The following is a 13,606-nucleotide window of genomic DNA, read 5'->3' on the forward strand; positions in this document are numbered from 1 at the left end:
CCCACGCCAAGCCAACACATGTCTGTCTCAGTCTGAGTCTCGAGTGGCATTTCTGGCCATCCAGAGGTTCCTATTCATTTAAAAAAATTCATTTGGAAGGTGAACACATCCTCAAATCATTCCCCAGCCTCGGCCTACGAGCTCAAGTCCCTCTGTTTGACAGCTCAGCTGTCTGTCGTTAAGTGGGACCTTACCTTAGCAATATCCACAAGGGGCGTGACTAAGTGTCTAATTTGCACCTTACAGGAATCTGACCCATAAGGAACAATTAACTCATGATATATATTGTGATCGACCACTGACTGTCACCATTCATATATCTATTAGTATATACCGTACTGTATTTAATAAAATTGATTATTATCTCCTCCAGGAGTTTTTCAGTCGTGTAAGTTTGGATGTGTGGGTGTGTGTGTGTGTGTGTGTGTGTGTGTGTGTGTGTCACGTTTTGGTGTTTACATGTGTTTTTTTATATCAAAAACGGCGGCACAGACATAATTGAAAATACCAGGAAGTGTTAGTTATAACCCAATGAAGAAATGATTAACTTTTGGTGACGGTCCGGAGTAGGGTGTGGATGTAAGGACCAATGGGGGGCAGGGGATTAAGTTCCCCCACCGGACAGGTCAAGCCCCTCGCCGGACAGAGCTCGTCGGGCAGTCAGACCATAAAACATTTAAAAATAGGCCCACACCAAGCCAACTCATGTCTGAGAGTGCCATTTTCGGCCTGACTCGTGTCGATCCGAGATGGCCCGAGTGAAGTTTCATGCAAATGTTTCGTACGGGAAAAAATCGCAGCCGGCGGACCAATTTTATCCAAGGGGGACCGATTTTAGCGGCTAAAATCGACCCGGTGGACCGATTTTAGCGGCCAAAAGTAGTCCGGCGGACCGACTTTAGCGGCCAAAATCTGTCCGCCGGACCATTTTTGGCCCGGACCAATTTTGGCGCGACAGTTCTATTATTTCGAGCTTCTTGGACTAAAACTTGGGATGTAGGGATTATGAAGTTCAGACGGAATCAGTCCTTGTTTGATAATGGTTATACATAGGCCTAGTTAAATGAAACTCTTTACTAAGTGGAACCATACTCCTATTTATCGATGACAGTACTAAGTCAAACAATATTGTACTTTTTGATGTTCTAATTTCCCAGTATTGTAGGCCTACATCCGTTCTCGTTTCACTGCTCATCGCGGGTGATCTGCAATGCCAGTCTTGAAAAATGACGTCACGCACATTCTGGCACTTCATTATTAGGTGGTTCCGTAATGCCATTTACCGTACCTTTAGCAAATTGAAGTAGAAATACGGTCCCGTATCTCTAGTATCTCTAGCCACGGTGTTAAATTTTGGTGACCATCTGGTGTAGGGTGTGGATAAGACCATTCAAAGGAAAACGTCCCAGACCAGATATTTTAAAAAGTAATCAACTGAGCTGATCAAAACTTGCAAGGAGACCTTATCAAAATTAATTTAAATAAAATAAACGGACCCGGAAGTGATACATGTATAATACAGTACTGTACTACTGTAAGCCTCGCTAGGGCTTAAATCCTATCTATTAGTAAATTCGCCTAGCATCAAAGTGAATTGAATCTTACCAATAAACTGGAGTACGCCATGTAAAGACGTGCGTGTGGACTCGTTGTTAATATTGAAATCGACTCCTATCATCGTAAAATACAATCATATTGATCCATTTACGTATATGAGTTAAACATTAACTAAATATCTCGAATGGTGAGACCACGTGATCTCTGGGAAATCCCAGAAAACGCTTGACTTAATATAGTCATCGATCCGAATAATGTTGTAATGCTGGGAAATTACAGAAAATGGCTGACCAACACTATGTTATACTATATAAGAATTACATTCTGATTTCTTGTTACTGAGATAGTAAATCTAAATATAATTTAATAAATAATTTTCTTGATTTGTATTTTAACTCTAATATTTGGTTTAGGGTTTTTTATGTGAAGTTGCATGGATCCTTTATAATTGAGCATACTGTTTAAAAACAAAATTGGTGTGTGATTGTCTTGTTGTCGTCTGATTTGGAGGGATAGGGGCTGTGGTAAAATATAGGGGTGAGGGATTTAAATATTTAGGCCTAATCGAATAAGTTGCTCAGTTAGTTCAAAGGAATAAACGAGTTATCAAGTTCTAATGAGGCACGTGTTAAATTAGGCCTATTCTGTATATTTCAAATTTTCCTTAAGATTGCAGTAAAGTTATTTTGAATCTTGAAGTATATGCAAAGGCATTAAAACAGTAAACATTGTTTATGCGTCAATATTTTGTATGTATAGGCGCTCTGTGTGTCTCAGGACTGGTGCGTGTATTAAATATGATATGTGTAGCCTATGTGTACGCTGAGACAACTATACACCTATACGTTATGTGTGTACATGTTTAGGTGTTTATGTGTAGGTGTATAAAGTTTTAATGTGTGTGTTTGTATGTATTGATATACAGTTAATGATTTACCAAGTATGTGTATGGGCTTTTATGTTTATGCTCATGTGCGTTATTAGTTCGTGTGTTCGTGTATGTACAGTATGAACAGCATTATTCGCAATAAGATTTAGTTTAAAATGACAATCACGTTACTAAACAAATATTATGTTTACTGTTGTGGACAGACGAGAGTAGCTGTTACCGGTTTACCGGGTAGCTCAGACACGAAGAGACTAGGAGAGAAGAAAGTTACTGTACGAGCTAGTCAAAGCGCTAAATAAATCAAAGTATACTATTGTTCTGGTAAATCCGACCTCCTAATGACTCAAAAAGTAGGAGTATAACAGGAGGTGTAGAAATAGTTTCGAATGATACAGCCCTATTATTAATTATTATTATTAGGCCATTATAATAGGCCTTGTTGTTTGTTGTTATTATTATTATTATTATTATTATTATTATTACTTATTATTATTATTATTATTATTATTATTATTATTATTATTATTATTATTATTATTATTATTATGTGAAACCATTATAATAGGCCTATAACTGTATTGATGTATCGTTTTTTGTTTGTTTGTTTGTTTTTTTTTTTCGGTAGGGGGTTTTCTATTTTACGGTTTTTTGTATTTGACCGTTTTCTTTTAAATTAAATGGCCAGTAAAATCGTATTAATCCTTCCGCAAACTGCGATCTGCCACCAACCGGTATACGGTCGTCGAGTCAGACAAGTGCTCACAGAGCGCGGAAGGCTATTTGTCACAATTGGACGGCTGAAGCAATATGCACTGGGCTTTAATTTAGGCCTATATTGTAATTACTCCGGATGATCATTATCGACTTCACTCAACAAAAACAACAGTTCAATTCAAAACAATCTAAAATGGTGTACTGCAAGCATTTATTAATCAATTCATTCATTCATTCTTTATTTGTTTAGCCTTTCAATATCACAATACATTTGATATAGGCCTATACAATATTATACTCCACTTATCTGTTCAAATTCGCATCGCGTGATCATATCATGTTTGGGCATATGAGCCTGGTTTCCATTAAATTGCTACACTATCGTCGACACTTACCGATTGAGTCAGAGCAGCTATACGCAGGAGCAGCTATACGCAGTGTAACGATTGCAGTGAAAAACACTGTAGCGATTTCATGAAAAATGGGCTTAAAGAAATGTATGACGGAGATGTGAAATAGACGTAGACCTAACACAATAACCATTACCTTAACCCCAATTTCAGTTATGGCTAAAGTAAGGCTAATTAAAAAAAAACGTAGAACATCATTCTAAAGTATTGTTTATCTTAAATGTCATTGCTATTTGTAAATAAAGGTCTAAGATTATTAAATATTTCATCCTTACAGCATGCAATAACATAACGGCACATGTTCCACAACCATATAATATTATAATAACAAACCGGTTTATTATATAATGTTATATTATATAGTTATTTATGACATATTTTGCCTGAACTCGGTTGTTATAATCTTGGTTTATTTTTAACCATATACTTCTATATCTTACAGTACCACTCACTCTGATTGGTTAGTTTATTATTATCAACTACGCCCTTAAGGTATTGTTTAATCATTCATATCCACGCTACCCAATCTTATGTTTTATTACGATCATATGTTTCTATAGTCACTCATCTTACGTCCGTGTCATATTTATTTATACTCGTATTTATTTATGTCTGTACGTATACCTGATGAAGGACGATGACCTAAAACGTTCGTGTACTTAACAATGGCATCTTGTGAGGCCAACGTATCCATCTCAGAGAGCTCGCGGCGCCATTTCCACTTGCAAAGAGAAACAGCCTTGAGCATTGAACGCGTTTCACGCGAACGCGTCATCACCATCTTCACGGATGCGCTAGTCGCAGCATAAAGTACAGTACTAAAGTACTCAAATAATACGTACAATAGGCCTAATCTAATTGTTTCTAAAACAAGAACAATATATCACCACTGAACATTTTATCTGGCACTGATATTGGCGCTATATAATGATTGATTAATTTATATCAAACTATAACCATGCAATCGCTTATAAGAAATATAATATAGCTTGTTTTTAAATGATTCAAATAAAAAGACAAATCGTATTTCCTAAACTAAGTCATACTTAATCATTTTTATAACAGATTGTTACTATACCTAATAAGAGAGAGACTAATATTGCTACATAAAAACATCTTAACTACAAATCAAAATACAATCATCTGAAAATGTTATTAAATAAAACATTATATACAAGCATTACTATGTTAACTTAGTATAAATAAAATATAATATGCAAATTATTGCAAAGCCAATAGAAGTAAGTTCAAATAATAAATTAAAAATATGTATAGGCCCTATTACATCACCAAAGAGAGTAACTGATTTTCATTGGGTAGTGAATATTGTGTGTAGGCCTACATAATAAATAATAAAATCAAAGAAAAGTAGACAGTACACATAAAGAATGAACTGTCCAACAAACCTCTTACCAGTATTAAATTACCTTAAATCATACTATTTTATATTTTTTTAATACAATATTATTTGATAGATGACATATCAGTAGTACATTTGTTACTAACTTATTGTATAAATGCTTCCATACAGCCACCTACCAAAAAGTAAATCCTAAAGTCATTGGATGCATGACTTATATAGTAGAATAATATAGGCCAAACAACAAAGTATGAATCATAAAATCACAGTGGTCAAACGAATGTACCGGTCAAGTAAGCCATAACTTGTGTACGTTTGTATTTTAAATATTTTTTCTGCCGAATACCAAGGATTTATACCGAAATATTTTTTAAATACTCACACTGACCACTACTGAAACAATATGAAGACCTGATTTATCGTTAGGCCTATGTTAATTCAATGTAATTTAAATTTTGAATTAGCACTACGTGTTTGATACAGAAAGCTTTCGAAAAAGACGAGGACACTTTTAGGACGACCCAATAGAGCGTAAAGAAATGTATTTTTTTTTTGAATTGGTGAAATGTATTTGTTAATATCCGATGTCTAAAATAAGTTCCCGTAGTTTGCTAGATTAGACTGCTCCGACCAGGCAGCAATGTCGCACCGTCCATTTCACTTGATGTCGTCGCTACAAAAGCGGTGGTGTGTTCCTCCAATAACAGATCCACATTCTGGACATTTACTCTCCCATATACCTGAAAGATTTGAAATGCGTGACCCCCCCCCCCCCAGTTGGCTGGGGTTGAGGGGGCGAAGCTTAGGTTGGGGTGCAGTGGCGTAACCCCTGGCGCTCTGACGATCTGAGCATTTTTCAAACGATTTCAGGGAGTGTTTGTGGACAATACCGGGTACATAAACAAAATATTTTTAAGAAAGTCAAGTAAAATTTGAGTTTCAATGTATTTTTAATTTAAGTTCCCGAGCTACATACACAAACATCTCATGCCTTACAAAAAAAGCATACTGATAATTTTTCAGTAAATGTATTCACGTAAATACTGTGCGTGTTTCAGTCACTGCATGACCGTTTTTTTTGTATTTTTAATAAAACCAGGGAACAGTGAAAAAAACAATTTATTCTAATTTTATACATTTTGCCCTGAATTCGTGATCATTCGTTATCACGCATAGATTTGTGCTAAAGGCAAATTTATGATCACACATATGTTTCTACAAAATGCGTGTTATATCCAAAATCACTTTGAAATGCAGAACCGTCCCGACGCGATACGGTTGGAGTCTCCAACGCTGGGCCAACCAGTCACCAATTTACTTGAATTAAAACAGTGACCTTGGGATAGACCTATAGCCTATACAATCTGCACTCTTTCTTTATCTGATATGCACGGGACAACGCCGCATTCTCGACTGATTATTTTCAAGCAAAATATTGTGGTTTTTACGTCTTTTTCTTTGAGAGGACCGATTGAAGTAACATGTTTCTTTACAATGCGCACGTAATCTGCCAGTGTTTCTGAGATAATGCTTTTATTACGTAGTTCACTTTTCAGCACGTAGAGTTCCATATAGAATGAAAGACGTTGCAGCTCTGACGCTATATCATGTAGCATCTGTTCACTAAACTGATACCTTGGCATGAGAATCAATTTCTTACAAATATCCAGTTCCTTCTTAATACGTTTTTCAATATCTGCATATCTTGCATTAATTTTTCCATCCCCTGCCTTATTAATCTCGTCTACTTTTGAAACAAACTGCAATTTGTTTTCCATATTAGAAACCTGCTCTGCTGTCAATAATGCATTTAGTTCAGTGAGAAGAAATGTTCCGCACTCTTTATCAGACAAACGTTGAATTTCTCTTTGTAAACGAATTTTATCATGACGTATTTTATACTCATCTCCAATTATCTTGGATTTCATACACTCTATGTCCATCTGCAGCTCTTTTATTATATTACCATATCGTAGATTCCTTCTAATTGGTGTTTTACATATTGGACAATCTTTTGACTGCACATTTGTATTTCCGTCATCTTCCAGATCCATCCAAACATCCAATGCCGTTGATTCTATCACATGTCCACAGTCTTCTAATTGAATAAATCTTGCGTTTGGTTTATCTTCACTTCCAAACATTATTGTTGTCAATTCGAAATTATCGCAAATCAAGCATTTCCTTGGGCACAGCTCACCACAAAGACCAGCACATTGATGACCACAAGAAAGAGTATTTTTGCAAGGTTTGTCACATCGTCGTCGGTTACATAGTTGGCCACACTGCATGGTACATTGTTTATGCTGACATCGCCACTCGCATGGCATTGTACAAGGTGTACATTTCTCCCCACATTTATTTGGACACTTGTTGTGAACGCAGCGGTTCTCACACGATTTACTGCATGGTGGGCAGTTGCGTGTACACGGTTCAAGACATCCATGACCACAAACTAAAGTTCTATTACACTTCGAACGACACTGTTGATGCAAGCGGCCATTTGTACAACCTCCACAGGTTCCTTGACATAGGTGGCCACATTTCAAAATGACACCGCATGGATTTGAACAGGACAAAGGATCATCCACGTGACACTGATATTCACCCTTATGTCCACAAGGCCACAGCTTAGAAACAATCTCTCTGCACGTACTGGTGCATGGTTGGCTACATTCTTCTTTACAAGCATGTCCACATGGCAATTGTTTTACGCATGGTCTCGAACATTTGATATTCTTGTGTTCAGGATCGTATGGGTGACATGACAACTTACAAACGTGGCCGCATTTAAGTCTATAAACGCAGCGTTCATTGCAGCCACCCTCAGGACATTTCATAAAATCGAGCGGCTCTTGTACGTCTACTGCTCTACCTGGGTGGTTTTGACAACACAATCGAATGGTTTTGCTTAGTAGATTTTTCTGACGAAGTTCTGTTACAATTTTTCTCCAATGATCGTCTCGAGTTAGAAGCTTCATATTACCGATGCAAAATAGTCCTTTCTTTGCTCTTGAAAGTGCCACACACATTCTATTCTTTTCTTTTAAAAACCCAATCCTTCCCTCGTCATTGCTTCTTACTAGAGAAAGAAGAATGATTTCATTTTCCTCGCCTTGAAAATTGTCAACTGAGCAAACGCGAACTCCTTTAAAGAACTCAGATTTCATATTTTTCTTGAAGTGAAGAAGTTGACCCGTGTATGTTGTAAGTATCGTAATTTCTGATGGGTTGTAGCCTTGCTGAATCATGTATTTACACAAGCTTACTAGGAACTCTGCTTCGTATACATTCGATTTACTCAGCGTGTCCTTGACAGATGCTTCTTTGTGGTCATGATCTATAAAGAGCATATTGCTAGCGACTCCTTTGACTTTTTCATAACTGTGTACAATAGGAGCATCTTGAAGACCTTTGTAGAAATGGTTCTTCATAAGAGATGATATCTCTGGTCGCATTCTATGCTGAGTGTTCAGCCTCTCGCAGTGCATGCCATTTTTCACCATTCTTTCAAAAAGGGAAATTTCCAAATTATACCGTTTGGCAAGATCGTATACAGTCGGATTTGGTCTAAGTTGCTGATGATCACCAATTAGTATTAGATGTTCACAGCCTTCAGTCAAACTCGACACTATGTGAGCCTCGAGTACTTCTGCTGCTTCTTCGACAATGACAATCTTTGGCTTGATATTCTTAATCATATTTCGGCATCTTGCTGCCCCAGTTGTTGTCATACCAATCACTTTTTCATTTCGGATTAAAAGGATATCCTCTTCTAATCTGATTTCCTGAAGTTGTTTTCCTAATGTACTGTAGTCTTCTTGCGTTTTGTAAAGTAAATGACGTTCGTGATCACAATACTGGGATATCCAAAATCGATATAGACGCCAACGATCATTACGTTGTAGCCTCCATACGTTTTGTACTCTAGCAGCTTCAACATAGCTCATTTTATCTGTTTTTTGGAGCTCCAATTTAAAGGTTCGCATTCTTTTTTGTCTATCTCTTTTACTCAATTGAAAACTGTCCTCGTCTTTAAATCTCTCCATTTGGTCCGGATCAAATGCAAGTTGTTTTCTAACCGTGTTCCTAATTTTTCTCGTTGTTCGCATCGCATCCTCTTCATCTGCATCATCGATATCAAGTACTCGTTTCTCTGCAATCAAATCCGATTCCTCGGCCACTTCTAGTTGTTCCCCTTCTTCATTTTCCTCTTTATCATTGATTTCAATAACACTGAAACGTGTATCTATGTCTAGGTTCATATTAACTTCATCCAAACTTAACCAAGATATCATTGACTGATTTTCTCTACATTCCGTGAAAGATTTATAATGCCCGTTTCGCATCCATTTCCGAAGAAAGCGTGTATGGATGACTCCGGTTGTTGTTAGTTTTATATTTTCTATGGAATTTTCCATATTATACCGTAGGGCATCTATCTTTTGAAAAAGAAATCTCTTCTTGACGCGTATATGTCTTGGTACTTCTTTTCGCTCCCGTGATTCCTGCCGGAGGTTATTTAAGTTAAATTTCTTCAAAGTCTCGCTACTACTTCTCCCACCAACACGCACAATACCATCAGGATAAAAAGAATGGATACCTTCAAGAAACTGGTCTAAAGCATGATTCGTATAGGAGATAATGAATATAGGACTCTCATTTATCTCATCATGGACAGTTTTCCTGTATTTTCTATTATGAAGTAACGCATGTACTATTTTCAAACCCACGTAGGTTTTTCCAGTTCCAGGAGGTCCTTGGATGACTGCAAACTCTTTGGTCAATGCAGTTTTTAATGCGTTAAACTGAGAATCATCTAGTTGAAGAGAAGAAGGGGATGGCCACGTATTACTTGCTATCTTGACAAGCATAGGTTTCCGAGTATCTTCATCAATTAACGGTCCAAGATCATATGTCATATTCCTGTTGTAACGTAGGTAATATGGAGCATTGACTTCATGTCTGCCCTCAATTATATATTTTTTCATAGGCATATTCTGTTCTGTAATCATCTGAAGACTCAGAAGCACGTGACGGTAAGCCTCAAAGAAGGAAGATGTTTCAACCATGGTAAACTTTTCGTTTCTTGTGTTTTCTACCTGTCCTTGAATTTCAAACTTTAAGTCTAAGAACCCATTCTCAAGATCTCTTGGTTTACTATTCGCCACAGTAGCAAAGTAGACCGTCTGGAAATCATCTTTAGATAAACATACCAGTGACCCATATATAAGGCGCTTTGTTGACTGCCAACGAACTCCTTTTAGCCGAGAGACATCGAAGTGAACTTTGTATATTATACAATCATGTGAACATATCGGGTACTCAACAGTGACGTCATTATATACGCGTATGTCAGTTATTCGTCTATGCCTATCGTGTTTGTGCTGTAGGTACTCTATGATGCCTTCACGGAGCGGTCTTATCATGTCTTCTCGAAGCAAACGAAACTGAACGTCTAGATAATGATCCGCATTATCATAACTTCCATCTAATTTATTCTTTCGTAAGAATGGAATTTTGTCCATGGTCAGATCCTCCAAAGTCGGAAATATCGGAATGTCCCGGAAATTATTTGGTGGTGGGATGTCGTCATCTATGTTATTAATCTTTCTTCTTGTAGCAGGTTTGACCTTTTCACCTTGAGTTTTTTCCACTTCTTTTACAAACTCTTTTAATTCGTCAAAACGTGATCGAATGTTCCTATCGTAGATCAACCCTACTTCATATAATTCTTCCATAGTTAATTCTAACAACATAAGGGATGCTTTCACCTCACCTGTTGCACTCGGGAGACGTTCGACAAGAATTCTAATGACAGTGATGATGTCTTGGATTTCTACTTCGTGTCTTACTCTAGGACTTCTTTCATCTTTCAGTGCCATAATATGCTGATGCATATGATACTTAATAAACATAGAATTTTGAACTTTACTTAAGAGGGCATTTAAGGAAACTGTAGACGTAGTACATTGACAAGCATGAATAAGTACGCGACATATCAATGTGCGAAGATCTCGGCGTATTTCGGGCTCGTTAAGTAATTTTTCAAAACCAAAATATGTAGATGACAACTGTATTAGTGCCTCAGCCTTGTCTTTACTAAGAAGCTCTTCTAACCGTTTATAACCTGGAAGACAAATTCACATCGGTTATACATGAAACTGAGTTATGCCTAATACAGTAACAATAAATATAATAGATAACATACAATTTTAACCATTTTATATATTTATGTGCAAAGGTCTTCGTCACCTGCTGGCTGACGCAGTGGAAGTCAGCCTTTAAAATTACCAAAAATTCATTGTAATGTCAATTAATTTTATTTTTTGTCAACCAAAACCAACTCCGCACTTTAAGCGTCATAAGGACATTTGGTTATGGAGCATCTAGTATCATAGACGATTAGCTTCGCTGAACAATCACACTCTACTCGTAAGACCTTGGGCAACTTCTTTAGTAGCCGATTGGACAGACAATAGACCTTTCCGGAGTGTCAATCAAGCTTAACAACTGACTAATCAGAACAGCGCTAGGAATACGCACGCGTGTTCGCCTATGTTTAAACGCTGTCGCCTTGTGGGACCTGAGCAACAATATCTAAGGGGCTGGGCTTAGCGGAAAGGTCTATTCTTTTTCGCATCACATTTTATTCACTTAAAAAACAGTAAACCCTGCTTACATTTTCCAAAAACCGAAAGGTCCACTGATTAATCTCAGACATTAATTATGTCATTATGATGACATAATTAATGTCGAAATATTGAATACCAACACGATGGCGTGTATTTCAATACTTGGAGTATGTATTATACTTTCTTATCTGCTTACATTTGTTCATTTATTTTTAGACACCAATACCTACGGTATTCTATTTCCTTTTGCCTTCATATACCTAGGTCTAATAAGAAATCTGGTGATAGGGCCTTTTCAAATGCTTCACCTAGGCTTTGTAATAGCCTTCCCGGCAATATACGAAATGCTTCTAGTTATCCTGGTTTTTGTCGGCTTTTAACGAAAATTTGTTCCCCAACTAAATTTTTCTGAACTGTGCAATTTTACTGTTTGTTTTGCCTGAAGTTTGTTTCATCTTGTCTCTTGTTGATCGCCAACAGTTATATATTTACTATTCATTGTATAAATTCCTGTATTATTTTATTTTCATTTTTATTGTTATTATTATTATTGTTATTATTATTATTATTATTATTATTATTTTATCATCATCATTATCATCATCACCTCTCACCTGTTGCTCTTATTTCTCGCCTAGACCTGGAACCACTGTTAGTGCTGGGATGGGTAAGTTCCAGGCCAGCCTCTATATATTGGTGCCTGCTCTCTGTTCGACTATTTGAAATATTCCGTCCCCGTCCACAAGTGTTGCTATGCTGGGTCACAGGTCTGCTTTTTCGCCGTACTGACGCATCACCACTATCCCGAAAATTGCCTGCATTGTCATTTGCATTTCCCTGATCACCGAAGCTGTCGTTTGCGCTCAAATTTAGTCTGAAACGAATTTTAAAATGGAAGTTATAATACAGGGTTGCTATTTTTGTTAAACTGATTTTCCTATTTTGCTGTGTAGACAATTTAATAAAAAGTTTCTTCATACTCATAGTCAATTCAATTCAATTAGATTCTCCATCTTGCCTCTCTTTACCAGACATTCTTACCTAACAACAAAAAAGGAAGAACTATTGCCGGTGAATTTGTATTTATAAAAAGTAGAACTCTCGCTCATCAAGATCATGTAAGTTAAAATCATCGGTCTACAAAGTTACCAACATAAATTATCTTCAAGAATATTACCGACAACACCAGACTTATTTGGCTAAAAACAGTAAAATACTTTAAAAGTTTAAAATATTAAAGCCAGGATTCGGTTTGTAGCTGTACAAATAAACTTTACAAAGAAATAGTAACCGCCGCAAATCATTGTGAGTATTTTAATCTACAAGAAACAGAAAATCATTTGCTATTTAAATGCAAGGAGATAGAATTATGTTGGGAAAAGTTTTATGTTATGTTAGAAACTTGTTTTTTTTTTTTAAATCACCCAATGATGTGCAATGGAATGAAATTGTACTTTGGAGTTAATACTTTCAATTTTAAAATTCTGTGTATATAAAAGTAAAGTAAGGTATAGACTTGGACTTTCCTAGTCATTATGCACTTATTAGTTGGAACAGTTGTGATTATTGAAAAGTAAAAAAAATGTCTTCATTGATTGATCTTCATAATTGGAAAGTCTTACGATCTTAATAAATGTACTATAGCTTACATAAGAATTATCACTTTCAGTGAGTTATTAAAGCAGTAAAAGAAAAAGATGAAATAATACCAATTGAATTATATATGACTTGTCTATCAAGGCTTAATTTATTTTCATAAATGAAAGCCTAATGAATGAAATGGAAAATAAAATTAAATATAATAATCCAATTCAACCTGCCTTCCTATTGACGAGTACTTGTACGTCTGTCTACCAGCGACACGGAAACCACGACCACCATGTGAACCTTGACCGCCTCTAGAATGAGATTTGTACCGAGTACCGGACATCATTTATTAACGTAGGCCTACAAAAATACGATTTAATGAGAGCTGATTTATGATGAATCAAATAAAACTGTCTTTGATGGAATTTTGTTTTGTACACTGTTATTCTGCCCC

The 13,606-nt window shown here is 36.4% G+C and overlaps 2 protein-coding genes across 3 annotated transcripts in view; both read right to left on the reverse strand.

Moving 5' to 3' along the window:
* Positions 1–1,743, reverse strand: part of LOC117114926 (NFX1-type zinc finger-containing protein 1-like) — a 15,635-nt gene extending 13,892 nt beyond the window's left edge. For both annotated transcript variants that reach the window (XR_004446465.1, XM_033258547.1), the window contains exon 1: positions 1,606–1,743. The gene's annotated coding sequence lies outside the window, so the exon portion shown is untranslated. The remainder of the gene's footprint in view (positions 1–1,605) is intronic.
* Positions 1,744–5,674: 3,931 nt separating this feature from the next.
* The window catches only part of LOC117114946 (NFX1-type zinc finger-containing protein 1-like), a 14,553-nt gene continuing 6,621 nt past the window's right edge, over positions 5,675–13,606 (reverse strand). Inside the window, exons 2-4 of the mRNA XM_033258579.1 lie at positions 13,386–13,512; positions 12,180–12,439; positions 5,675–11,060 (exon numbers count right to left, since the gene is read on the reverse strand). Of these exons, the coding sequence (XP_033114470.1) occupies positions 6,286–11,060; positions 12,180–12,439; positions 13,386–13,498 (5,148 nt within the window). The 5' untranslated portion in view covers positions 13,499–13,512 and the 3' untranslated portion in view covers positions 5,675–6,285. The remainder of the gene's footprint in view (positions 11,061–12,179; positions 12,440–13,385; positions 13,513–13,606) is intronic.

This window comes from Anneissia japonica, unplaced genomic scaffold, assembly GCF_011630105.1.
Source record: "Anneissia japonica isolate Jap-2015-1 unplaced genomic scaffold, ASM1163010v1 scaffold288189_len579620_cov203, whole genome shotgun sequence".
Taxonomy (NCBI): Eukaryota; Metazoa; Echinodermata; class Crinoidea; order Comatulida; family Comatulidae; genus Anneissia; species Anneissia japonica.